The 27,944-nt window shown below is 40.7% G+C and overlaps 2 protein-coding genes across 9 annotated transcripts in view; both read left to right on the top strand.

The window, feature by feature from the left end:
- Positions 1-380: 380 nt before the first annotated feature.
- LOC122965534 (sine oculis-binding protein homolog) lies at positions 381-14,065 on the top strand. Of its 3 annotated transcripts, none has more exons than XM_044329665.1 (7): positions 381-718; positions 3,341-3,470; positions 3,748-3,942; positions 5,206-5,357; positions 9,204-9,299; positions 9,509-11,440; positions 13,673-14,065. In XM_044329665.1, the coding sequence occupies exons 1-6, from the start codon at positions 626-628 to the stop codon at positions 11,429-11,431; spliced, it is 2,589 nt and encodes an 862-aa protein (XP_044185600.1). In that variant the 5' UTR covers positions 381-625; the 3' UTR covers positions 11,432-11,440; positions 13,673-14,065. The 3 variants fall into 3 exon arrangements, with proteins under 3 accessions (XP_044185600.1, XP_044185599.1, XP_044185601.1); XM_044329664.1 differs by having other exon boundaries at positions 9,488-11,440; XM_044329666.1 differs by lacking the exon at positions 381-718 and adding an exon at positions 2,710-2,859 and having other exon boundaries at positions 9,488-11,440.
- A 4,025-nt stretch (positions 14,066-18,090) lies between these two features.
- LOC122999870 (rho-associated protein kinase 2-like) overlaps positions 18,091-27,944 on the top strand; it is a 38,860-nt gene continuing 29,006 nt past the window's right edge. For 4 of the 6 annotated variants that reach the window (XM_044377191.1, XM_044377190.1, XM_044377192.1 and 1 more), the window contains exons 1-4: positions 18,091-18,560; positions 24,715-24,796; positions 25,555-25,655; positions 26,338-26,475. In XM_044377191.1, coding sequence (XP_044233126.1) covers positions 18,465-18,560; positions 24,715-24,796; positions 25,555-25,655; positions 26,338-26,475 — 417 coding nt within the window. In that variant the 5' untranslated portion in view covers positions 18,091-18,464. The remainder of the gene's footprint in view (positions 18,561-24,714; positions 24,797-25,554; positions 25,656-26,337; positions 26,476-27,944) is intronic. The other 2 variants (XM_044377196.1, XM_044377195.1) reach the window with 1 other exon arrangement.

Here is a 27,944-nt window from a genome sequence, read left to right as displayed (position 1 = left end):
TTTGTTTGCTTGCTTGCTTTTGGATAATAACTGCCTCAGCATTCAAATAATAGGGTATAAAAATGAATAAGTTCAATGAAGTTTTGACCAACTTTTCCTGGTAATTAGAATAGTTTTACCCCGCTATTAAAACTCCAGTGATCAGACTATGTTGAGGTTAAAATAATATAGCCTTGGGATTATTACTTGACATGAAAGAATAGCCCATTTATCAATAAAGGTTTTGTTTCTGAAGTTTTCATGTTGCACACAAATTCCTCAAATCCTCAAAGTTGTTAATTACTAGACTTCATTTGACTGTCCTTCCTTTTCATCAAGGAGAAAACACGCCAATAAAGAGTCTATTTTGAAGGTGCTGACCGGAACACGTATCGTTCATATCAACAGAGGCTTGACTGTGGTGAAGAAGAGAGAGTGAGGGTTGTTCGGCGGCGGAGCCTCCAGCCTGGAGCGCACGCATGTTCAGTGGACTCGAATGGTGTGAAGCCCCAGATGAGGGACTCAGACGTCCGGGAATGACAGCCGCTGTCACCGAGAGTGACAGCTTTCACTCAGAGCGACTCCGCTGAAACCTTCCAGCTGACACCCAACACTGATCCGAATCGGATCCAGCCAGACCAGGACTATGCCAGAGATGGAGAAAGGGAGACCACCGGAAAATAAACGCAGCAGGAAACCCGCGCATCCCGTAAAGAGGGAGATAAACCAGGAGATGAAGGTGAGAGTGAGTTTGTGTGACACTGCTAAATCCGTTTTTATCCCGTGAAATAACTTCTTTACGCACACGTCCTCCTACTCAGGGCAGCGAGTCAACTGCGCACAAATCAATGCTGGGAATAATCAGGCACATACTGTGTTTGTTTTCAATGAATGCACTCCTTGTGTCTTTTATATAAGAGGTCATAACTTATGAATACATTTCTCTCTGTTAATTTACAAGAAGTACCGGTTATTTGCAGAGATTCCACTAATGATAACAAATATTTTATATCACAATCTAAACTGAAAATGTCACATACAAACACACTCTTAAGAGACAGGGGTCATTTTAATTATAGATGTTAGCAGTGAAGAAGAGTAGGCTGGCCTTTGCCGTCTACTGACGCCATGTCAGGCCAGCTGTGGCCGGACGCACACACTGTAATGTCCAGCGGAGATCCAGATGTGCGTCACTTCTTCCCTGCTCCTGCGGTGCGCACACTTGCTGTACCACAGAGGCTTGTCCTCATGCCTTCCAAAAGAGAGAGGGCATTTATATTCTTAAAATAGCCTCCCTCAGCCTTACTCTGAGAAAAATATACTAATATGTGTGCTATCACAAAATATTAAAGGATGCAAACATCACATCGAACTAAAGTATTTAAAGATAATAACTGGTCACTTGAGGCATGTTCTTTAAGAATCTCTCCTCTTCTCCCTGCTTTAAAGGACAGTCACTGCACAGGCAATAATAAGTTAAATCACAGTAACAGACATGATTCCCTCCCACCATTATGAGTCTATTACTGCATGGAAACTAATCCGTGGATTGTCTGCTTTGTTTGGGTTTGGACACTGGCTATTTGAGACTGTTGACTGTGGTGGTAAGGGATATCCAAGGCTCCTTCAAGCAGGAGCTGAGAAATCTAAAAAGACAAGCAGTTTTTCGGGGGGAGATTCTGGCCTTCTCGTGAGAGAGGAAATGTGCTCTTTTTGTGTAAGTGGTTTGGATTGTAGCGTTTTGATATCCAGGAGAGGTGTATCGTTACAACTTAACTAATTTTAATCAAAACATGTGAAACGCTATCCCCGCTTGATGTAAGGCTGCCTGGGCTGAATCTCAGGGTCGGCCCCGGTTTGTTGCCTTTGGCTGCAACTCTCTCTGTGGTTTGGGATATGGCTTGTCACTCTCACAAAGCAGATGTTTGTCTGAACTGCCAAAAAGAAACAAAAACAACATTGTGGGAAATGGAGGGGTAGGGTGAAAAAAAAAATTGCCCGTCTTTCGTTAACAAGAAAACAGAGAGACTAAATGACCCTGAGCTGTGTGCATATAGGAGAGTTGACATGATGTGAAACATTCAAGAATCTGCCAAATAGGACTTAGATTGTAGTAGAGTAAAAATCCTGGAGATTTACACCTTTAAACGAGACAAATGATGAAAGAGCAAAGGAAAGACAGTAAGAAGAAAGACAGACTGAAAGGCAGGCAAACTGGTTTCTAACTCAGCTGAGGTCCAGCCCAGTGTTGTCTCTGTAATACATCTGTTTCAACACCACATTCGGACCTACTCCCTCCACGTCAGACCCGAGCGCAGCACCAGACACCGGATACTTAACTTTAATCATCTTTAGGCATATTTAGCTGGATATGATACCACTGCTTGCACTCACCCACACACTCTCCCAGACGCACACACACAGCAGAAAGTGAGCAAGCGAGGGAGAGATCCATTTCTTTGAGGCCCTAGTGCAGAGCAGAGGTCGGAGTGAGGAAAGCAGGGGAAAGAATGTGCAGTCAGTACTACAGCACTACAACACCACCACAGCAGACTGGCTGTGCTGGAAAAGGGTGAAACCTGAGAGGCAGTGCTGTGTCGGGTGTCAGGGCTGGAAGGTGCTGGGGTGGAGGGGAGGATGGTGAAGATGGGAGGATGAGGGGGGGGGGGACAGAAGAGAGAGAGAGAGAGGCAAGGGGAGGGACAGGGAAAGCTGGAGAAAGAGAGAGTGGTGGACATTGGAGGGAGAAGAAGGGAGAGGAGTGGGGCATTTCCGAGAACCGTGGGACCTCGCTGTGGTGTAGGGTGTCCCGCTCTGATTTCTGCCCGTTCCGGATCAAGTTTCTCCTCCAATCCAGTTCTCCCAAAGCCACAGAGAGAGGTGGGTGGATAAAGAGAGAGACCTTTGTGTTTTGTTTTTTTTTTTCATCTGGTCGTAATAAAAAAAAAGGGACCACACATCCCATCTGCGGAGAACAGTTTTCTTTTCTCCCTCTTTTTTCCAATTAGAAGAGATAAACAAAGGATGATTCATAGATTTCACACTGGTGTTAGGTTTTAAACCTTTCCGTCTCAGATTTAGCAAGAGTAAACAACTTGAATACATCATGGAAAAAGCGTCATACTGTACTCCACTGTGCCCGTATTCATTTCTCCAACAGGGCTGGGGCTGAGAAAGAATCCCTCTCATTGATTCAGAGTAGGAAGGTCTGATTATGTTTAACATAGGATAAAAAGTTCCACCAACAACCCTAAGATGTACGGTCACAATTTCCCATTTGCAGCCAGCCTATGGTTCAGTTACCCTATCTCTTTACATAGAGGGTTAATCAGAGATTTCTTTTCCTGTTTTTCTCATGCAGACGTTTGCAGAAAGCACCATGAATGAGCTCCTGGGATGGTACGGCTATGACAAGGTGGATCTCAGAGACTCGGAGGCCAACGAGATTAGAAACTACAGAGAAAGGCGTCAGCATGTGTCAGTGCTAAAAGGTGAGGGCAGGTGTTAACAGTTCACAGAGTCTTCTTGAATTTATACTAACTTACAGGTTCTGCAGGTTTTAGCGCAAACAATGAGTCACTGTACAAATTTGCTAGACTTACTCTCTGCTGAAGTTGTAACTTCTCAAGTTTCATTCATTCAGATACATCTATTGTTTCTCATCACATTGTACTAAAAATCAATGAGGGGCATTGTTACGAGTTCAAAAGTTGTTACAGTATCATGAATCATTATCAAAATTCTCCTCATGATGTTTATGTCTTTCAGAAAACTCATTGCCAAAACCTAAGAGCCTGGACACCAAAGTCAGTCACTCAGTTCTGGCTATGAAGAGTGGAGTGAGAGAGTCCTCTAGTGTCCCCTCCTCTTCACCCTCCTCTTCCTCAACAAGTTCATCCTTGACCACCCCCAAGGAGCACAAGAGTGCACCTGTCATTGTCCCCCTCATAAAGCCATCAGCAGGTAGTGAGCTATGGACCTACAAATGATGAGTTTAAGTTTGGATTCTTGCAAAGTCTATACAGTATAATATGTAATTGGCTTATAGAATTGCTGCCCCTAAATTTACAATAATCCATAATCTATGACTATTATATTAATATGCTGAAAGATCAGAGTGTGGAGTCAACTGTTGCTGATAGAGCAGGTGTTGTTCATGACTCCTCAGTGGTCATAAAAGCCCTGCAAACAGTTAAAGAGGATTTGCAATTACGTGACATGTCTCCTAGCATTTAATTACTCCGGGTCATATTTGTCATCACATTCCTACTTCTATATGTAGTATTAAGTCTAGAAAAGAAGTGATATCTGAAGTTATCAGGTGAACTTGTGTGTTAAGGTGATTTATTTTTAAAGTAAAAAACAATACTCTCAGACATCTGAGATCATTTTGTTTGCAAATTACTTTGCTGTCACATTGCAAAATATTGCGAGTTGCAGCTTAAAAGGAGCCAGTGTTAACAAGACTACACTAGTGCCACCTTGGTATACAGTGCAGTGTGTGGGTCTCTTGTTTTGACAGTGTACTCTAGCACATTGGATTTGAGATTAAGCAATGGTTATAATGGTGATGACTTTCCACTTTCCACAATAATTTGATTGTGAGTACATCCATATTAATAGAACAGTGTTGGAATTATAAACCTGCCATTGTCCTGCTGCACTGTTAAGAAATGTGTCTCAACAAATCCAATGTGTTGGTGTAATTAGCCAAAACAATTCAAAATCTGCCATTGTTTATGGATTTATGGACAAAGCAGAAAATAAGGCATACTAAGGGTGCAGCTTTGGGCTCCCTGAAAGAGTATTACTCCTTTGATTAATTCATAGCATCTTACTAGAAGCTTTGGTTCTAGCCTTTCCAGTTGTGGGCCAAGATCCTATGATTGCTTAATATACTGACTTTATTGAAATATATACTTGATCAGATAATTGGCTAATGGACCAGTCTCTTGAGTTTTGTTAAGATTAAAGAGTTACTGTACACAATTAGTCCACTGAAAAGCACTGCTGTTGCTTTTCACAGATATTTATATATAAAGACTTCCAATATGGCTGTTGAAATCTTCTGTAAACAACTCATGTCTCACCCTTATAAGATCTTTTAAATCCAACAGCCACACACACCTCTTGAGCTGAGCTGTTGCATCGAAGATGGGTAGTAATAGCTTTGCAGTTCGCAGTTGTTAATTGCTCTCCACTTCTCTTCTGCTTTTTCCCCTGCAGTGGAGGATGTACAGAATGTGCAGATAGTGTGTGTTTGGTGCCAGAAGGAGGGTGTAAAACGCTATTCACTATGTATGGGATCAGAGCTCAAGAGCTTCTGCAGTGAGAAGTGTTTTGCTGCCTGCAGACGGGCCTACTTCAAACGCAATAAGGTAAGTAGTGACAATACATACAAAGTGTATACAGTACTTGTCACAGTGAATCATCGCAAAGTTGTGCTGAGAACAGATAATATTAGAATAAATAAATTAAGTTTAGGACATTGGGAATCATCCATACATCGTCACACACACAAATATATGAATGCACACATATACAGGTACCGTATACCGACAGAGTTTATACCAGCTGTGTCATCCTGCATACACTTAAGACCCAGGCTTCAAGTGGTTTCATGCTTGTAAACTTGTATTTACTTTATTTTCTTAGCAAAAAGGAAATAATCAAAACAGAAGTCTATAAAGACAAACATAGTAGGGACTGTGCAGGAGAGGTAAGAAACCCCAAAGGGCTTGTAGTAAAAAACTCCCCTCTAGGATTTACAATTTATCTTAATACTATGGATATTTGTTTCCTTAACACAATGAGATAAAAAGAAGAAGAAAAAAAAACAAGTTAGTATTAATAGTAATAATAATAATAAATAAAACAAATGGAAACACATAAACACACATACTGAGCACATTAACTATAGCACAGGTGATTTTTCATGTTAGACTTCAGTACTGACAGTGATGGGCAGGTTTTGATAGAGAGGGGACTGTTATTCCAAAGTGACGATTCTCTGTATTTTATGACATATTGTTCAAGAGTTGTGTGATAATAGAGAAGATGAGTATCCTTTGCTTGTCTGGTTGGATATGAATGAATATCAGAGTTCATTAAAAAGAAGGTTTAAAAAACATTAGGTAAGCTGTATACATTTACACATAAAGATACATGTTTGATAAATATTAGTGTTGGAAATAGATAACAGATTTCATTTCTTGAACAGAGGAGTTGATGGTTCATGGCAGTCTGATGCAGTTGCCAATCTTAAAAATTTCTTTTGGATTAAAGGGAAGAGGAAGAAGAAGGATATGTACTGGCCTAAACAATGTTACTGTATGATATGTATGGATACATTGAACTATAATAGAGTGTTAGAGGACAGGACTGATTTATCAGTGAACAAACTTTTCTAATGATGCCAAAAGAATTCATGTTTTTTTTACACACATACTCAATGTGGTCATTCCAGGATAGTTTTTCATCTATTAATGCACCTAAAAATCTTGTGTTAGTGACTTGGTTGATTTCAATATTATTAACAAACTATTTAGCATCTTTCTTTGGATAACTTTTATTTTTATTTCTGAAAAAAATTATAAAATTGCAAAAATTTTGACATTTAGGGAAAATTTGTTAATCTCTAACCAATTTGAAGTATATGATAGAATTTTATGAAAGATCATTGGCTTCTCTGATCAAGAAACCAAAGTTTGCTTGTGATATGACAATACTTATATCATCAGTGATCAGAATGGGCAATGCAAAATCAGACATCCAAGCAAAGTCATTTTTATAGATGAGAAGTAGAAGTGGCCCAAGAATAGATCCATGAGGCACTCTGCAATATAGCTTGATTCTGTTAGAAATGCAGTTTTACAGTTTATAGATACATATTGATCTCTATTATTAAGATAGTCATTAAGCCAATTAATAACAACATTCTGAAAGCAATAGTGGTGAGGTTTGGAAATGAGAATTTTGTGATCAACTGTATCAAAAACCTTCGATAAATCCAAGAATATACCAACTGCAAACATATTATTGTCCAAAGCTGTGGAGAATTAGTCTATAAGTTGTAAGAGAGCCATATATGTTTAGTGATTTTGTTGAAATCCATATTGGTGTTTATACAGGATATTGTTATCATTCAGGTGTTTTAACACTCTTGCATAGACTAACTTTCCCAAAACTTTGGAGAAGCAAGGAAAAATAGAAATTGGCCAGTAATAAGTGTAAAGGCTAGGATCCCCTTCCTCAAATAATGGTATGACCTTTGTGACTTTCAAGTGTTTGGGACAACTCCAGTTTTTAAAGAGACTGAGAGGACATGAGTTAGTGGCTCACTAATTGAAGATGCCACTTCTTTTAAAAGCTTGGCCCTGATTTCATCATGACCTTCTGCAGTTATTGAGGATGACAAAGATTTCAAACACTTCTCTGGATGTAGAGGTTTCAAATCTACACAAGGGGGATAAATAACCAGTAATCTTATCTACTAGACATTTATCTGTATGAATAGTTTTTTTTTTGCAAGAGTGCTACACGCATTTGCAAAGACGTCATTGAATCTATTTGCTATATCAAAAGGGTTAGTGAATTAAATGTCACCATCAATAAATTGAGATGGAATTTTAGTAGCCTTTGTCTTATTAAGTAATTGATTGATAATGTTCCACATGGATGTTATGTTACAAGCAGCCTCTTAAACTTGTCTGAATAGTATTTCTTTTTTGCTATATGGAGAAGATGTGAAAATGTGTTTTTTTATTTTTTGTATGTATCAGAGTTGTGGGGAGTCGGATTTAGCAGAAATCTTTTATATAGTTTATTTTTCTTCATAGAGGATTTCAATAATCCCGAAGACAACCACGGTTTACTGGCAACTTGGTCTGACTTGATCTTATACTTAAACAAAGGAAAGCATTTATTAAATGTAGAGTTGAATACTAGTGAAAATGATTGGTATGCCAATTCAACATCCTGTTGAATAAAAGTATTATTCCATGGAAAATCCTCAATCATGGATTTGAAGCATTCTATATTCCCTTCACTAAACTTACAATAGCTTGCTTTATCTGTAGACATTGTTTGTATACCACCAGTTGCTGAAGTAAGATGAAATACAGGGAAGTGGTCTGAAATGTCTGTATGCAGTATTCCTGAGATGGATACATAATAGAAAGAATGTGTTAAAATATTGACTTGTGAGGTCATAATAGACAGATTAATTTACAGGAGTTTAAAAAGGGGGATCTCTGAGAACACACTTTCTAGTTATTATGGGGGATAAGTAAGCTATAGGAATGGTGGGAGGGAGGTCAAAGTTTGTAGAGGACACTTGGTATCAGTTTCGCGTTAATGGAGGAGGGGTTGGCCATTAAGTGGCTCTGATCTGGGGGACAGGAAAGCAGCAACCACAGAGAATTGCTCTGATGCACACTGCCATGATTTTTCACCATCCATTACAACACGGATATACCCTCTTTAGAGGTGCGGGGTGACAAGCAGCTATATCGCCTTTCACCTTCGCTGTTGTTTATACTATGGTGGGTTTATTCACACGACAACAGAGACAAAAAGGAGGGCTGAACAGACTGCGCGCAACAAGCCCTCTAGTTTTTCAGAGGCGGGGAGGAAAGCAGTGCCGTTGGCTTGTCGCTGCTTGTCTGAGAGGAAGGCCAGGAGGCCTGGGGCGAGGTGTCCACTTTCAGTGCATACCTTACCTTCAGCTGCCTCATGTTTCGTAACTCAACACGACTCAATGGGTCACAGAGATGGGGGAGCACTCAGATCCACAGCAGATCAGCTTACATGAATCAAGTGGAATTTCCTATATTAATACTGGCAAGGCCATTAATAATATGACAATACATCACCTGTATTATCTCCTCACTCAGTTGTACAATCGTATCTGTTTCACAACACAGCGATTTCCTTTTGTTGTACTGACCTTTGGGATTTGGTACCATGCATGAAGTTCAGACCGCTAACCTTGATGACAAGGCAATTCATTTGAATCTATTTTTTGCACTTGTTATGTAAGAAGCTCAAATTTGGTTTAATGACCACAGATTGATTCCAGTTTAGCATTCTGATGTAAAGCAACTGCAGCTACGTCCTCATGAATTGTAGAACTAATCCATCAAAAGTAGTGTGAACTCAGCTCTGACTAAGTGCTTCACGGCGGTTCATGTCACATGTGTCACACTGTGGTTTTCCCCTGTCAGGCCAGAGATGAAGACCTCCATGGTGAGAGATCCCCACAGCACCCCCATACGGAGGACTCACCCAGACTGGTGTTGAAGATAAACAGCAATGTTAGAGTAAGAGGATATTATCATTGTATCTATTGTTTGCCAATGTAAAGTCTTAATATAACTATGCTATGAATTACAAGATTAAAACAGCTTTGTTGTGTATCTAAGTTGTCTTTTTACCGTAAAAGCATTTAATGAAATTAGCCTGTCTTAAAGTTCTCATCATCGACTATCACCTCAATGACCCTCCACAGTCTCTCTCCCCTGTGCCGCAGGTATGTGATTGGTGCAAGCATGTCCGCCACACTAAAGAATACTTGGACTTCGGATCTGGAGAAGAGAGGCTTCAGTTCTGCAGCACCAAGTGTCTGAATCAATACAAGATGGATGTTTTCTACAGAGAAGCCCGTGCAGCTCTCACCAGCTCCAGCCCAGGCAGAACCAGCCAGGAGGGGAGGTCGGAGAGCAGTGTGGCAGGGCAAAAGCTACTCACTCCAGAGTCTTGGAACAGCAGCACCAGTGCAGGGGAAGCTCGTCATAGAAACCTTTCCCCTAAAGGGCCTACGCCAATCCATGGATCAGCAGAATCCACCTCTATCTCCCCCTCAGAGGCATCATCTTCTTCTTCCTCTTCTAAGATCGCTGTCTCTGGGCTTAGGAGCCTGGACAGGCCCATCCAGCCTCCTCCGCCTCCCTCTGCTGTAGAGGTGCCATCTCACCCTGTTCCAATTCCTCCTCTTCCTCCACGTGCCCCTCTGGAACATCAGCCAGTACCTCAAATCCACATGCCCTTCATCAGACCTCCTCTTCATGCTCAGGGCCTCAGAAGTCCCCTTACCAACCCTCCCAGACACCCAGGCCCCCCTTCCAGCCCTATCCACAGACCTCCTCACTCTCCTCACCTGCAGCCCCCAACATCTTCTTCCATGAATCCCCCTGGACTGATGCATCCCTTCCCAGGAGCCTACTTCCCTGGCTTGCATTCCCCTCCCCTTAACATGATGCCCAGAGGCCCTGTCCCAATGCCTCCTATAATGAACTTTGGTATTCCCTCCTTTAGCCCACTCTTGCCCCAGCCCACTGTCCTGGTGCCTTACCCCATTATTGTTCCCTTACCTGTCCCCATACCCATTCCTATCCCCATTCCAGTCCCTTCTAAAGCAAACCTAGAAACCCCAACTCACAGTGGAGTTATACAGCCTGTGCCAGAGGGGGCAGATCGGGGTAGGTCCATAGCTACCAGGCCTCCATCTCCAGGGATGTCTGAAGGGGATGGCCGATTGGCAGCCAACAAATTTGGTGGAACCTTGACTCAGGGTCTCCCCTCACCCAGTGACCCCAATGCCAGGGACACAGATTGGGTTAAATCAGAGAGGCCATTCCCATCCCCAACATCCACACCCCACAGTGGAGCATCCTCCCCCAGGGCACAGTACAACGCATCCCCCTGCTCAGCCCCAGGGTCGGATGGGCCGACAGACTATAAACAGCAGCAACAGTCAGAGCGACAAGTCATACAAAGGGTACTTCAAAGGACCCAAGTGAAGCTGGAACCCAGTGCCAATGCAGTTGTGGACGTTTCAGGGCTCAGGTCGTCAGGAACTGGGCAGGGTACCAGATCAGGGTTCCACGACATCATCAGACCTACCCCTCCTCTACCACAGTCCCCTTCTCATGACACTGTATACCACCATCAGGACTCCCACACTCCACCTTCACACACCCCACCAAGTCCTACAGGGAGCAACCATCCATATGATGCCACATCTTCTGCCCTGAAACCTCAGGACCACGGTCCAAATGGGATGTCCTTGTCATCCACACCCGCCAGTCCAGACTCCTCCTTACCCCAGAGAGTACCAGCACCACCCCCTGACCCTGCACTCAGTGAGCTGGAGGCTATTAAAGAGAACAAGTGCTCTGTTGTTGGCCCAGTACGGGTTGAGGGCCCAGTCAGTCAGTCAGAAGAGCCCTTAGCAGTAGTTGGGGAGGTAGGAGAGGACCCCCATGTTCCTGATGAGGACCATGCCTATGCCCTGCCCACAGCGCCAAAGACAGGCGGGACCACCACCCCACTGCTCTTGCCCAAACTCAGGGACAAGGGCAGCCTGCGGAGCCCTGCTAATATGCCCAGTGCTGGAGACATGGAGCCAGCTCTGAAGAGGCGATGCCTACGAATCCGCGATCAGAATAAGTAGAGGATGGAGGTGAGAAATTCTATTACAAAGCGAGGCAACTATATAGATACTGTTAGTATAATTAGCTGTTAGCTAGAGAACTACTACCTTATCTTATATACATACATCTACAGAAAACATGCCACAAGCACCAAATGGATGGGGTTAACTGCATCAGAGCAATTCAGAGTATCAGGTAAATTGTAAATTATTGAATAATGTGCTAAGTTGCCCCTAACTGTATTTGCATAAGATTTCTAAATCCCATTGCATTGTTCTATGTGGCAAACCCCTCCCATGTGGTATTCCATGTTGGTTAATTTAAAAACCAGCAATTATGTCTAAATGCAATTTGACCAAGGATTGGAAAAAGTGCGCATACACACATTCAATGATACAGAGGGCAAGCTTAATCACAGGTCTTACAGTATCCGCGTGGTCACTAAACAGCATGGCGCCAAAGAGAGAAAATCCCAGTAACCTGGCACTCCTCAGGGCTCTAAGGTTACAACAGGGGAAGGAGGTGGAGGGCACAGGCAGTGAGAGTCACTTTGAAAGGCGATCACTTCAACACAACCTGACAGTCACAATGCTTTGTTTGCATGGCAGCCTGTTTTGCAGGCTTTGTTTTGCCAAGATATGTGACTGTGTGTCTGTTTAAGAGGGAGGGAGAATTTTCTACATTTTAACCAATTAGCCCATGCTTTAATCCAGGCTAGTTTACAATGTATGAGGAGGTAGTGTCTTGGACAAGGACATATGGCTGCTGCTGAATCAAAACTGACCTTGAGGTTAAAGGAGGGCCTGTCCAAAGTGTAAGCCCAAAGTCAAACTCTTGGTTCTCAAGGTATGAAAAGTCAGGTAGCACAGACATCTTTTGAGATTGCTGTAGAGACAGAGGTGATTGTCAGGCAGACTACAAGGCGCTGTTACTATGAGAGCCAGCCCTCAGCTTTGATAGAGCTCTGGGGCTTCATTAGAAAACACAGGGGCTGAATCCGAGCGATCCGATTACACATGTCATAGTGACACCCTATTCTGGCTTTGGCTTTTCTCTCTCTCATGTATGAGTTTAGCACTCTCCTCTCCCCTTTCCCTCCTTTTCCTTCCCTTCACTCACCACCACTGTCCCCTGCCAACCAGATGTTGTTAGAGTGCAGCAGAAAAGCCTCCTTACTTTGGACCAATCAAAGGCCCTCTTGATTTCACTTGCCTGATTGCTAGTCCAAATGGTTGTAACACCACCCGACCGTCCTCGCCCACTGGTATCATGCCATAATGAGATCATGTTACCATTTTACTGTATGCCCTGTGATTAATCTGCTGATATTACAGAGATGGTTTAGATTTCAACTGGCCTGCTCTTCTCCTCCAAAGGCCAAGGGTCACCTTACTAAATGTGTTTAAAAATGATGGCTGTTGATACAGAATGCACAACATAAACCTTTATCTTATACCCCAGGTGTTTTATGCCTAAGCATGACAAGATTCCCTTTCACTAAATGAGTTCCCACTTCACTCTTTGTCATTTGTTGTGGTTTCATGCGTCCCCTTAGTAACCAATACATATGAAATCACAGCATGCTGCTTGTGTCATGCAGACGGATTTATGGCCCTGCGTTGTGTGTAATGGGAGCTGGCTGTCGTATGTGAGTGACTTAAGCTTGCCACCTCTGTGCTCTGAGCCGAACATTGCTGTGCTGTTCTATTGTCTCTAGTGCTAAAAGTCTTTAAAAAAAAAATCTCCCACTCTGACAGAATCAGCAGCCAACTGGAGGACTTCACCTCAGGAAACAGCCCGTTTTTTCGTCTCAGTTTTCCTTGCCTTTATTTGGGATATTTTATAGCCTCATGTAATCCGATCCCACCACATGGGTATTCGCTGAGCTTTTGAAACTAAAACGCAATGGGACAGAGGGAGTACAGAACCCCGGTTTGGCCCTTACATGAGTGTGTGTGTACGTCTGTTTACGTTTAATATGTGTGTTTGAATGAAAGTCTGTGTTAGTGTGTGAGAGAGAAATAGACCAGATGTTCTTGGTTTGATTGTGCCCTGTGCAACAGTTATCTGAGTGTTGACATGACTAAAAGCCTCATTCTCAGTGTTTATGTAGAATTGGCGGATTAAGGAATGAGTGTCCAGAACAGGAGAGGTTGATATAAGATATGCTAGAGATGAAGAATCTATAACATCTCACCGCTCTCTTACCCTCTTTCTGTTTTTTTTTTTTTGCTCTCCCCTCCTCTCCAACTAATGAACAGACTCCCTGTTTAACACTGTATGGCGGTGCCAGATTCAGTGCCACGCCCTCTTGTGGACAACACCAGTGCTAACATCCTCCAGCCTGTCCTTCAGCCTGTCAGCCCACCAGAGTGTTGCTCTGCCTGTAGACCAGCAGGGTGCCAACCCAGGAAGCAGTCCAGATGGCCATATTATCACAAGTCAACGTGGGGGAAGAACACACAACACAGTCACACATTTTGTCTTGGACCAAAGAGTATTGCTGGCTAGTGTGTTATGTTGTGTTCAGTGAGCACTTGATATGGAGCATCTCAGATCTTCTCCCTGTCTGACATTGCCCGTGTATGTGTGTGTGTGTGTGTGTGTGTGTGTGTGTGTGTGTGTGTGTGTGTGTGTGCGTCTGCGTGTGTGTGTGTGTGTGCGTGTGTGTGTGTGTATGTGTGTGTGTGGCTGCCCAGATGCGCTCCTCCTCCTCCACCACCACCTCCTCCCTCTCTCCTTGCTCCACACAGCAGACAGGGCTCTGATCAGCCTTGTGTGGTCTTCTCAGATGGAGCCTGAACATGATCTCTTTCCAGGGGAAACGGTTTGTTTTCTCTGCCCGGCTTGCACAAAGAGCCACATTGTTCCTCTCCCCATATCCCACGCTGACTCCCCACTCCAGGTTTTGGGTTACCTGGCCGACGGGGGCTCAGACTTCAGGAGCGTTTTTATTTTTTTGACCGACAGCCAGGAATATAGTATACCCTTCTCCCCACCTCTCTGCCCAATCTAAATACGGTACACAGGAACACACTAGTTCTGAGGTTTGATTCCTCACAACTGATTGCCTGTGATTCCCTACTCTGCCCTCTTGCCTTTCAATTCCCTTCAAAGGGAGGAGAAAATGTCTGCAGAAATGAAAAGTTTAACCTTGGGCAGTTTATGCATTGTGTGGAGAGAGTCTTGCTGGGCTGAGCAGTATAATACACTCTCTTAGAGAGAAAAGATGCTCCCTCTGCCATCTGTAAAACAACGACATAGAATATATGAGGGGATGTCTACTGATATACAGTAGCCGAGATGGTCTGTGAACACTTTAGTCGTCCTGATGACGCTGGTCCATAAATGTGTGATTTACAGACCCTCCATCATCGTTCATCTGATCTGATAGCAAATCAGAATTTGAATCAGTTTTAACACAAAGAGTGCCGTGCATGTTCATGGCAGTTTAAAATCCTGAATGTTGATGGCACATGGCAGTTAAACTGATCCTGATCTTTTTATTATGTTACTGGCTCTAATGAGATGATCCTAGAAAACAGGCTTGTAATATTACCAAATGTGGTATTATACTCAACCGTCAAATGCTGTAGTATGCAGCGATCAGTATTACAGTTCCCTCTATTGGGAACACTTAATGAGATATGATCCAGCTAGATCACTTAGAGGCTTTGTCAACACTTGTCCCATTGTAAGGTTTCAGTTTTTCTTGTTGAACTCTACACAGATACTATTTGATGTTATATTAACTTATGGATGATGCATCTGTAGATTTTCACAAAAATTGCTTTATTTCTTTGTTTTTTTCTTTGATGATTGTATTCTGTGAGTGCTGAAGCTCTTAAATGCCCCTTGTCTATATGTTTATATACTGTATCCCCACTAGAGAGCAGTGTTTGCCTTTGTAACTTTGCACCTGCCTGTTTTTTTTTTGTTTTTGTTTTTTTTTTTTGACAAGAAAGGCCCATAGGCAGTTTGCTGAAACCCATTACACAGAACACAACGCCGCACTCAGTGCCAACTGACTGATATTGGATGCCAAGTAGATAGCTGTTTCCCCACATTTCGCTGCCATTATTTTATCTTTTCATCCAATGCTTGCCTACCAGTACAGCACTGTCAAACCACAAAGGCCCCGGGTGTAGTCAGCTGTCCTTCAACGCCTCTTCTTAATGAAGAGTTCAACAGTCCCCTGAGATAAGTAGTCATCATGACCTACTCCTAGAATAACTTCAAATGTGACCCACCCCAGCCATCATTCCAAAACTACATGCCTATCAGTTTGTGTGTGTGTTTGTGTGTGTGTGAGTGTCCCTACAGCGACAACACATTTCACTGTCTCCCCACTCATTCCAGCCAGCATCCTCACCACAGGTCATGCCATTATGTCAGTGTCATCCTCGGCTGGCCAGGGGACTTTGTCAACAGCTTGTGTGATTCAGTGATGACATCACTCCATGCAAATAGCTGAGGCGTCAACAAGTGTTCCTCTACTCTGACGCCAGAGGCCAAAAAAAGACATTATTGATACTGCCATTATTGGTTTTATTGCACATTTTAATCATTGCCATTTTTGACCTGATACAGTATGTGTGTTAATCCAATTTTGGACAAAAAATACTTGTGTCAGAGATTTTGTTGCTGTTGTTGCCGGTATTTTCTGACCTCCCCTGTCAAACATTTAGCCCACTGTCTAAATAGATTGTTCCCAGATTGTTTGTATCTGAATATAGATTCAGTAACCAAGAGCTTTGGTGGAGACCTCTTTGTAAAGTTAAATAAATAAAAGTTATTCTAAGAGCAAGGAAATGTCTTGTGTGTTTTTCCAGTTCTTCATTTCGTAAACTTTTTCTTAAATTTATTTTTTTCAACTCCTTTTGGGATATTTTTTGAAACCTGAGAACTCTGTTGTGCTTTATCCTATTAAATCTGAATGCAGGCACAATAAATAACTAACTGACTAGCATATATCCAGGTTTTGAGCGGTATAGATAAGGACTTCTTACACACTGCGGTCCATGCACACGTCTATTTTTAGTGCCAGCGTGTCTGCAAGGCAGCGCATCAACATTCCTAAAATACTGGAAGTGGGTCGAGGCTCTGTGCAGTGACGGTAAAACTGATGAATGAGATAAGAGGGCAGGAATCCCGGCTTGGTGAGGGCTTGCTGGAGGCAGTGATTGGAGGTTTTTAGGGGTCCAGTGGTAATCCGGCCTGGGACAACTTCCATAAGCAGGACAGAGACCAAAACTGGTGGACAGGACTCCTCATAACTCTTATTAGTATATGAGTACAGAGTACATACAGTATATGGAGTTGCCGGTAATCCGTCGAGTGACCTAAAATTAGATAGAATTATACCGGATATACGACTTTGCCTCCAAAATAAAAGCATTAACGAAGGTTGCCAATGAGTTTGTATATTATATTGTACTACTATACTGTACTAATACTATGTTTGTATTGTACTTTATCAGAATCAGATTTATTGCCAAGTAGGTAATCAGATTACATACAAGGGATTTGTCTTGGTGTTGTTGTTGATGTGGTGCATAGCATTTTATTCTTTCAGTTTCATCTTTAACTTTTACAATCAATTCATGTTGATACAAGGTCCAAAGTTTCAACATCATTTTTTATTTATATAGCATATGTCATACAAAATCATGCTTCAATAGAGTAAAGTAGAAGATAGATGAATAAAAGTGTAGCCACCTTTAATAAGCTCCAACATTTTAGTTTTTACATGTCATACAAAAATATGCGATGTAATAAAAGTACATATAAAAAAACATGGAAAAATAGGAACATTTAATGTTAATATATGACCGTTACAAGAGATATTTATACATTACACTTGTGGCTACACTTTTTTCATTCTACACAGCATCGAGAGTCTGGTTCATTAGAAATCAATTTGTTGTTATTATGCTTAGTGTAAGAGCTTATCATAGGCTCTGTACATAATATCCACACTTGACCAGGCCTAACATTGTGCTGCCATGCTATTTGTTGACTGTTGTCATGCTGTTGTTGATTTTGTGTGTCTAAGAGCTATGTCTCTTGTCTCTATGTGGTGCAGGCTCTGTTTGTATCTGCATATTTTCACTGTTTGTGTTTTCAACTATTGCCTGCTTGGGGACTACAGATGAAAATTAGCCTTTCTGGCTAACTCTGGCATATTTTCAGAAATATTATTATTATTATTCACTGTCCCTCTCAAATAAAGAAATAAAATTAAAAAAAATAAAAAGGACAATATGACAGTAAATAATACACTTCCTTTAAACTGCCTACTTCATTTGAGCTTGAATATTCATCACATTCCACTTACTATCTTTTTGGACCTTGAAATACGATTTTTATTTTTCATTTTTGGACCTACATAATTTTTACTTTTCTAAATCTATTATACATTTACTTATATGTTCGTCCTTTTCCCGATTTTTTTTTCTTTCTTTTTTTAATGACTGACTTTCCTTTACCATTTTCTTAGAATTTTGTTACCTTTGCTATGCACTGTGTCCACTTTTATTCCCTATATAACATTATAGCTTACCATGGTATTTATTTTGAGGTTTTTAAAATGTTTCTTTTTTCACTATTAATCAAAGTTAGCCAACAGTTTTAGTGTGATAGTTTTTAGCGGAAGCTGCACTGTTGTGTCATGTCTAACCTGACAGTGTTCTGTCCTACAGGTTGGACACGTTGTGGTCGGATAGACAGTATTGTACCTACCTGATAGCAGACGAGGCGCACCTGAGAGTGAAGTGCGCCTTCATTCGGCTCCTAAAAGCCCAGTTCATTGTTGACTTTCTTTTGAGATATTAATGAAAAAGGAGTGAGACACCGTGTACTTTGGCAGCGGATAAATAATTAACCTGACAACTCAAACCGCAGTTTACTGAAGGAATGAAGAGCTGAGCCAGGCTGTAGCGGAGTGCGCCGCCCGCCTGTGTTCAGAGAGCAAAAAAAAGAGAACTAGGCCTCCAGGTGTTTTGTGTTTTGGCTATTTCATGACATTTGAACTGGATACATTATACTGTCATCATGCTCGGAGCGGAGAGCAGACTGGAAAGCCGGCTGAAGAAGCTGGAATCCCTGATGAGGAATCCACAGTCGGCATTAAACTTGGAAACCCTACTGGTGAGTTTGCATTTGCCTTCAGGGTCTGATATGTGACATAACTCTCATTGGGAGATAGTTTTTCACTGTGTCATACCCGAAACATGTCTCTGAACGGCTGTTGTCCACAATGAATAAATACATAAATAAATCAGTAAATAAAGAAATATCAGTGACACACAAGCTGAAGAGGAAGAAGAAAAGTACAAATTGTTGTTTAAGTGTGTACAAGTGAAATGAACTTTCTAACCCTAAAGATAAGCGTCTATGAAAAGCTCAGGTATCATTTTCTGTGTTTATTTATTACTTTGGCTTTTAATCAGGGATGCCACAGAGGGAAACCCCACCTAAACTGAGTGTAGCCACCTTTTCCTGTGTGGAACACAACTTATTCCTCATTTAACATTCGTAATATGGAAAACAAAAGCAGTGTTTGATTTGATACAGAAACTGAAAGTCATTTAAGAAAATGAATCAAAGAACCAGAGGAATCAGTGCTCTCACCAAATTCTACTGTCAGGAGGTGATTGATTCATTGATCTTGTCTCACCACTTCATCATTGTCTGTTTGTGGTTACCTCTTGAGACTCTTAGCGTGGCCTCTAATTGGCACGTCCTTTCTCTGACCTGTCTGAAGAATGTACTCTGCCAACTTTGATAAAACTGCTGCCCCAAACAAGCCTCTGCCCAGAACCTCTGACAACAAATACACAGCTTTTGAGCTGATATGGAGTAGCTTTTGTTCCCTAGGCTTTGCCTTGACAAGATCTCACACACAGGCAACAGTCAAAAAGTCCACTTATTTTGTAGATTTCCTCTTCCTGCTCTCGTAGGTCTACCCTCCCTACACTGTAATTATGACAAAACACAATTTTAAAGTGTGGTAGGAGTAATGTGACACAAAACTATACAGACACCTTTGAAGAAATGTCTAGACTGGATTAACGTGTTTTTCTACATGGACTACACTGAATTGTGTGCAGTCATGCAGGTGGCTCAGCAAATGAAATGACCTGATGGGAAAATGAGTAAAGAAATCTGTCCACTGTTGAAGTTATTCAGTTGCTTCTTACAGGTTTGATGTTAACAGAACACCACCAACTGTGGTTGTTAGTCAGGCTATTTTGGTGGCATTTGGAGCAAAGAATAACTCATCCAAACGTGCTTAGGGATCATTATTAAGGTCAATAAGTTGACCTGATGAGTTGTTGAGGCAGTTAAAGGAGACTCATGTCATATGTACTTGTCTTCCACATTTAAAACTATCTGCTTTGCAATATTTGCTGCTGGAAGTAACCATGTCTATTCTGAGCACTGATGAGTCATAAACATGTCTGCACGTGTAAAGCCACTTCCCTTAAGTTTATTGGTATATATAAGAGCAACCCCGGGCAATTAAGTTCCTCAAATCAATTTCAGCCCACGTCAACTGTCCATCCAAACCTCACCAGTCATCATTTTCAGTTTTTATCTGTGTAACCAGCTGCATCTGCTTCCAAGCAGCTCTGTGGTGGACATAACAATGACCACCATGCTGCCTAAATGCAGGGGAGCTCCCGCACAGGAAGCTGAAGTCACTTCCTGGAATTGAGATGGAGATAACCCTCTATGACCTCCCATCAGAGTTTCCTGTTTGTTCACAATTATTTTTGTGGAGGCGCAAAAGATGTTTTTTGAGGCGTTTTGTGAAACAAATATTTCAGGTCTTTGTCAACGAAGCTTTTGAGAAGGTAGATTGTCGTGAATTTTTATTTCTGTATTGATTGTTTTGCAGGGTTCATTATTATCATAAGTGTGATTGTTGTTGTTCCACCAAGTATTACAGTCATTTCACACTTGACACACTAAAGCATGTGGTTCCTAAGTTACAAATAACTACCAGGATGAGTGATGATTATCAGTCAGTGCATTGATAATTAATGTATTTGTTCTGTGGTTGTATGTTGTGCTGTAATGATTAGTTCATCTGAAAAATATGCAATTATAAATATGACAATCATTAAGTTTTTTTGTCAAGTAAAAGTTACAAACAATTGCAGGCTTCTGAAACATAACAATGTGGTGGTGAGACAATAATAATCATTTTTAAACATCACTTTAGGCTCTTGTGATGGGAAATATCCCATTACTTCTGACATTTTATAGACTTAAAAAGTACTAAATAGAGAAATAGAGATATAATCACCTAGTGGTGTTTTTTCAGTGTTTTACAACAGATTCAACAATCCATTTTATACTCAATTCAATACAACATTATTTATCCCTTTAAGCTCAATTGTATGCAGCAGCTTACCACCCTCATCAACAAATACACAGTCGAAGGAAAGGATGATTAAATCATGTTTATCACAAAGCTAAAAACAATGAAGGCTATAAGCTTTAAAAAAACAACTATATATGGAATTGTTAATAAGTACATTAATAAATTGCTGTAAATAACTAAACATACAAAAAGGAAAAATTATCATTCTTATGAGCTTGATGGGGAGTAGAAATAATATGTAGTTTCATCTTAATGTGGGGGAAACACTTTATGTATCTACAAGAAGATTATGAAGTATCATTGGTCATGAAAGGGAAAATTTATAAGACACAGATCCTTTCTGTCTGTGTGTCTCATTGTTAGTATCCAAACATACAGTAATATAGCAGAGGTAGCTGACATGCAAATGTATGTAAGAGATATGTGACAACTCCTTTGTAAAGAATGTAAAGACATGCAAAGACCAGGTGCTGTAGAAGGAAATGCATAATCAAATTCAGGAATGTGAAGAACAATGCAGCGCAGGCCCAGTTTGTGTACAGAGAAGCAACTTTTTGGCAGAGACTGGATAAGGGCAGGAAACGGTTTACATTTTGAAGCATTCTGAGAACCCAAGATGCTTCATAGTTGCTGAACTTGCTCGTTGGCAATATCAGCTCAAGGTGGAGTAGGTGGGAGGTGTTATCTTAGGCAGGGAGGACACGCAACCAAACTACAGGATCATGTTCAGATTTGTCCAGATTCCAGAAGTTTCATCTTCTTGTCTGTTTAGCTCTGGCTAGTCTGAGGCTCAATCAGGAGTCCACAGATTTAAAATTGTAAACCCTGCAACACACAATGTAGTGGTTTGACTGGGAGCTGGAGTGCCAGTCTGAGTGCAAGTCTGACAAAGATCATATTTTTTAGTTGCATATCAGCCAACCCTACAAAGGACCCCTTAACAATCACTAACAACCAAGTATTTCAAAAGGCACCAGCAGACAACAAAAACACACAAGAATTTAAAGTCCATCAAAGTGTATTATACAGTCAGTGTTCAGTACAAAATTCACAGTTCAATTACCAATGAATGAGTCCTAATCTTAACAAAAAAACTTTTTGATAATTTCCACTCACTCTAGTCATGGACTAGTCATGGACTAGAGTGAGTGACAGGAAATCCTAGATAATTTTTTAAAAAACCACATCATCTCAGGTCGTCAGTGGCTTTCAGCTACACTGAGAATTCACAGTCAGCTCCTTTGTGTTACTGGTGTTGAGCTGCAGATTGTTCTCATACTACCAAACCCACTTCAAGACTCCTCCAAGAAAAGAATTCAAGAGCAGCACGAAAAGTCATCCTCTAGCACCAAATTTTAGAATATTCAGTGTGATTCGTTCACAAAATTCTATGTTCATCAGTCAGTGAGGTCTTGGTAGATGATTAAAATGACTGTGAATTACAGCCCGTACTAATTAAAGCTCAACACAAAGAATAGAGAAGTTGGATTACATGCAAATGCATAAAACACATAAATGCTCATGTAGCATGTGTAGAAATCTGACATTAACAGCACATCTTCATAAAAGCTCTAGTTCGCTGTAGGACAGAATATTTCATCAACACTTGAAAAAGCTGTACCTTATAATTCAAGGTGTGCTGAGGTTACAGATAGGGTTGGGTTTCAGTAGCTGGTTCCAAGTCAGGTAATAACTTGTAATAGTAATAACAAATAAATCTTAGTTTATCTTGCCAACTAATTAAATAGTTGGCAACTTATCAATTAATCAACTAATCATTGCAGTTCTACAACCTATTAAAATTTGACAAAATGCGATCAAAACCCAACTCTAATTATAGATGTTATTTTTCATTTAGTAGAGGCTTTAGATGGCACAAGAAAACTTGTGACAGATAGAAATGACAGATACTGACATGGATGTAAAAAGAAAGGGAATATCATGGACATATCATTAATAAAATTTAACTAATGCAATTAGTGAGGATGCAGCAGCCCAACAATTTGTCATACACACACCCCAAATACTTCATTTGAATCTGCTAAAATTCAAGTGTGATTTACATAGGATTCAAATATTAGAGTTTTCTCTGCAGTAACCATGACCGTTAAAATGCACACACACACACACACACACACACAGTGTAAAATGACTACAGATCCTGGAGCACTCAGCCTGAATCCAGTCCCATAAGCTGTTTGTCCCACAATAGCTTCTGAGCCTGTAGGTCTATTTCCGCTCGTCTGCAGTGGGGGAAGATCTCTCCTCACCGCTGCTATTTAAAGGTGCAGAATTGTTCCACATGCCCCTGCCCACCCACTCACATGTCCCCCGAACAAACAGACTGATGGACACCACCATGGCTGACGCACACACACGTTGGGTGACTCCACTTGACCCCTGTTTTTGGGCAACAGAGGGTCATACTACACCCTCAACCCTCCCTGCTCCCTACCCACCTGCCCAACTGCCCTTCCAGCCTAATGCGTTTGGATCACAGAGACATTTTGGTTTTACGTGAAACTCAACACCGCTGATTTAAGCGCTGATGACACTACTGAGGCCCCAGCTTTCAGTGCGATGCTGCCTCTGCTCCACTGAGTTGAGCAACTGGGAGGGGTTTTTGGGTGTGTTTGGCTAGAGCGGGTGTTTGTTTCGCATCCAGCAGAACAAAACAGAATCTTAGAAATATCAGGGAGTCAAAGAACATTTTTTAACAATGTGATGCTTGAATGAATTATGTAATGGGATCATCTGCAGATAAGGTTTATCTTGTAAATGTTTCCAAGCCCAGGGTGTGTAATTCAAAAGGGCCCTTTTACCAAGTTCTGAGCAAGGATACTGAATATTATCAGTCTAGATGATCTGGTCTGATAGCTGTTAAAGACATGAGAAATCATTTCATGAAGGTAACCAGGAATTTTACCAATGATGGTTTTAAAAAAGGAAAAGGTTTTTTATTCCTTCCTCTCACACTTCATTCAGTTTTACATGCTTTTATCAGCTGGGAGAAGGTCAGGGTTGCCCAATGTGTCCTGACAGATTAATGAGGAAATCATGAAGAATACTTTCCTTCCTTCCCAACATAAGAGATAAGAAAAATCCAGTCAAACTCAAGCAGTAATATTTCCAGTGTTGGATGATATTTGTTTTTCCAATGTAGTGGTTAATTTGAAGGCCCAAATGCACTGAAAGCGACAATTGACACACCTCATTTGATGTGCGTCATTTGATGCTCCTGTGGCACACTGCAGGCATCAGACTTGGAATGCCAACACCACAGAACCAACACAGATTTGCCCTGCTGTTCTTTGTATTTATTGCTACATTAGTATGAATGAACAAAAAGGAGAAATGGAGAGGAGGACAATGAAACTAAGAGCGTCTCTTTCCACAGTAAATCATCTGTTGAGTGTTTTAATGGTCATTTATTTAAACGTAACTGCCATGAAATAATCAGAAAATAATTTTTATTTTTTATTTAGTTTTATTTCTCTCCTTCACTAATTTGTTCTCTTCACTGCTTGCTCGATTACCACCATGCTGTCTCTCTCCATTCGCTCACTCGCACTCTCAGCTTGCTCGCACTATCTCTCTCTTTTTCAGCTGCAGAAAAGACAGCTTTGGTCACTGGGTCCTCATTTGACGCTGCAAAAGCGAAACAAGGTCATAGTAGGTGCTTCAAGGCAGTTTGACACACTTTATAACGCTTATGGTGCACATTTGGTCATTTAAAAACAAATAGATGCACATCAAAACGCGTCAGATGCTTTCATTGTGTTTGGGCCTTGAGAGGCAAAATAGCTAGTATTCTTAATACAGTGGAGGGGGCTAAATTTGGAAGTTTCTTTCTATGTGTATTTGTTCATTTATTTAAGTGTAACTGTTTTTTTTGTCTTTTCTGTCTCTCAGGATTCCATGAATGCCTTGGCTCATGATTTGAACTATCCTGCCCTACGGAAAAACAAAAATATAGACGCATTTCTCAACAGATGTAAGATCTACAGTATGTTTTTTGATTGTGTAAATATGGACAAGGTCAAGATGTTTATGCACAGCCTGAAATATCTAAAAAATCTGTCTGTCGGAGCACACAAACTCTTATCTCGAGATGATGAAAGGCATGACTTTCCAGACGAGAAATCCTTCTCCCCCTGTTATGGATCACATGCTGCAGACAGTGCACAATATACAGTTGTTCTCTCTGGAAAAGGTCACAGATGAGATAAGAAATAAATGAATTGATGCTTCTGTAGTATTTTGGTGAAATGTTGATATTCAGATTGACCGCTATTTGGCCCTGACATATTGTAAAGTCAAAATATTTCTAAAGTTTAAATAGATGTAATTTTACTGTTTTGCAGACCTTCTGTCCTTTGATATCACAGAAACTTCCTGCGCTGTATATTCGTATAGACTAGAGATATCTAAAATCATTTAAATTAACACTAGAGGCCAATTTCTGTTGCTAGAATTCACATCTGTCTTATAAAATTAATTCAAGTATTTATATTTGCACATTGGACAGACAGCAACCTTCCACTAATCTCTTTTTTTTTAATCTAAAAACTACTGTGGCTAGTATTTAATTGGGCTGGAAGAATTTCAATTAACTTGCAGTTGAAGACACTCAAAACAACAACTTATGTCTCCCTGATCCAGAAGTGAACAACTGACCCTCTCCTTTGAACACAAATAACTGTAGCTTGACCTTTTGTGTTGCTATAGTAACATGCTTGTCTGTTCCCACAGATGAAAAGGCAGCGAGCCAGCTACGAGAACTGCAAGTGAAGCTTGAAGATTTTGACAAAGTGAAGTTGATTGGAAGAGGAGCCTATGGAGAAGTGCAGCTGGTGAGATGTTTCTGCCCGTAAAGAGTTATTGTTTATCAGCATACTTTCATTTTAAATGAGGCAGCAGGGAGTTCAATGTGAAGGGATGTGGGGCAGGAGGAGACGTAGATTGAATTCCTTACAGATGTTTATAAATGGAGCAGCAAAAATTCCAGCAATCTGTGAACCACTAGAGGGAGCAACAATCTGTAAATCTACAAAAGTGCAATACATGTAACATCTGCAACTTGTTTTTGTTATTCCAAATATAAATGGCATCTTGCTTTACATTGTGACCAAGATTAATTGACTTTAAGTAACTGCGGCAAGCAGTTTCCCCCAGATGTCTGTCTCGTGCTGGTAGAAGCTTGAATCCGATTTCTGCTGAGTGTCTTGCAGCAGAAACGAGTCTGGACAGGCACAGTGTGTGGGAGAGGAGTGATTCGTACTGAGGGTGAAGTCTGGAGTGGGGGTGTGGAGGGGGGGACTTAAAGTGTTTGTGGTTGAAATCTTGTGTAAACATGTCTTTCTATGGGTGTGTGCCTTAAATCATGGGTTCCCCTCACTATCTCTCTGTCTCTCTGTCTCTCATGTTATCTTGGTCATTGTGACATTGTTACAGTCTTGTTCTTATTGTCCTTGTGCAGTTATCATTGTTTGCATGCCAACGTCTCCTCTTCTGCCTTCCCCTCCTCCGCTGTAGGTCCGTCACAAGGCCTCCCAAAAGGTTTACGCCATGAAGCAGCTCAACAAGTTCGAGATGATCAAACGGTCAGACTCGGCCTTCTTCTGGGAGGAGAGACACATCATGGCCTTTTCCAACAGTCCTTGGGTTGTCCAGGTGTGCACATATACAGGTTTTGTTCAATGAAACACTTGTAAGATGTAATTTAGTGGAAGTATTGAACATTTAAACATAAACGCAAAAAGCATACTTTCTGTCACAAGGTATATAATATGTATGGTAGGATGAGTCTGGCTCAACAATATAAACAATGAGAAGATATGTAATTATTCAAAGTGCAAGAAAATAACTTGGAAAAAACATTTAGAAATAATTTGTGAGTATGATGACCAATGTTCCTATTTAGAATTTATAAGCAGTATATAAACAAGTAATAAATGGTTGACACATTATAATGTATTTGTTAGCAGCTATTTGTTTATTCATGTATTTTTCTACAACTATAAGTTGTCCTGTTGGCATGACAATAGTGACAGTAAAACACAGTTGTAATAATATGAAATGTGTCTTCATAGGAGAAATTATACATATATACAAATACTGTACATTAAATACATTAATTACATCCGCTTATAATTACATGATAGTAGGATATTAAGCATTTAGTAAACCATTCTAGGGCTGCAACTAACTGTTATTTTCCTTATCGAATGATCAGTTAGTTGTTGTAGCTTAGTCTAACTACTTTCAAAATGACGAGATGAGTCTTAAACTTCGTTTTTCCCGTTTGCTGTCATTCAAAGTGTGTCATGGGATAAACTTTTCACCTATTAGTTGATCAACATCAGAATGCATAGATCGACTATACATGCCTTTCTCCCACACCGGTGGCCAGGCTCACTACAGAAATGGCTAGAGAACTGAAGTGCTCAGCTAATCTATCTGAAAATAACACTGTCAGTCAGGACTGTTTACTTTTTCATGTGGATGTTCTGACTGACAGTGTGTTTCAATTAGCGGCATACATGGACCCAGAGGATGACCCTTTTTCTTTCAATAATTTAGAGGATGTAGCTCATCGCCTGAACACGTCCATATATGCCACGCAACCACCGGTGTGGGAGCAAGGTATGTATAGTTTTGTATTTATAGTACTACTGTATGCACTCTGATGTTGATCAACCGATAGGCGAAAAGTTGACCCTAGACACACTTTGAATGACGGCCCTCTCATTTGCATAATGAAACAGAAATGCAAAAATAAATGTAAAAAGGAAATACATAAATAAATAAGTTTGGGGAATTAATACAAATGTAAATAAATACAGACGCAAATTAAAATATAAATATCAATTTATGTCATTCATTAATTTTATCAATTAATGAATGCCTATATTTATTTGTAATATTTTTGGTGCATTTAATGGCATATGAATTTATTGAGTGATTTATTTATTTTTGATTTTGGCAGTTTCGGTCCTCCATACTAAAGTATCTTTTACACCTGCGTGCATTATCTTTTTATGTTGATACTGAGCCAACATTTCTGTATATCTGTGGTTGTTGGGCAATATCCATGGGTGCTTCTCTCTCTGTAAGCGAAGTCAGAATGCTGGAGCCTTCCT

Source organism: Thunnus albacares, chromosome 16 (assembly GCF_914725855.1).
Source record: "Thunnus albacares chromosome 16, fThuAlb1.1, whole genome shotgun sequence".
Taxonomy (NCBI): Eukaryota; Metazoa; Chordata; class Actinopteri; order Scombriformes; family Scombridae; genus Thunnus; species Thunnus albacares.
The sequence above is the reverse complement of the archived record's forward strand: the minus strand, read 5'-3'. Positions and strand labels throughout refer to the sequence as shown.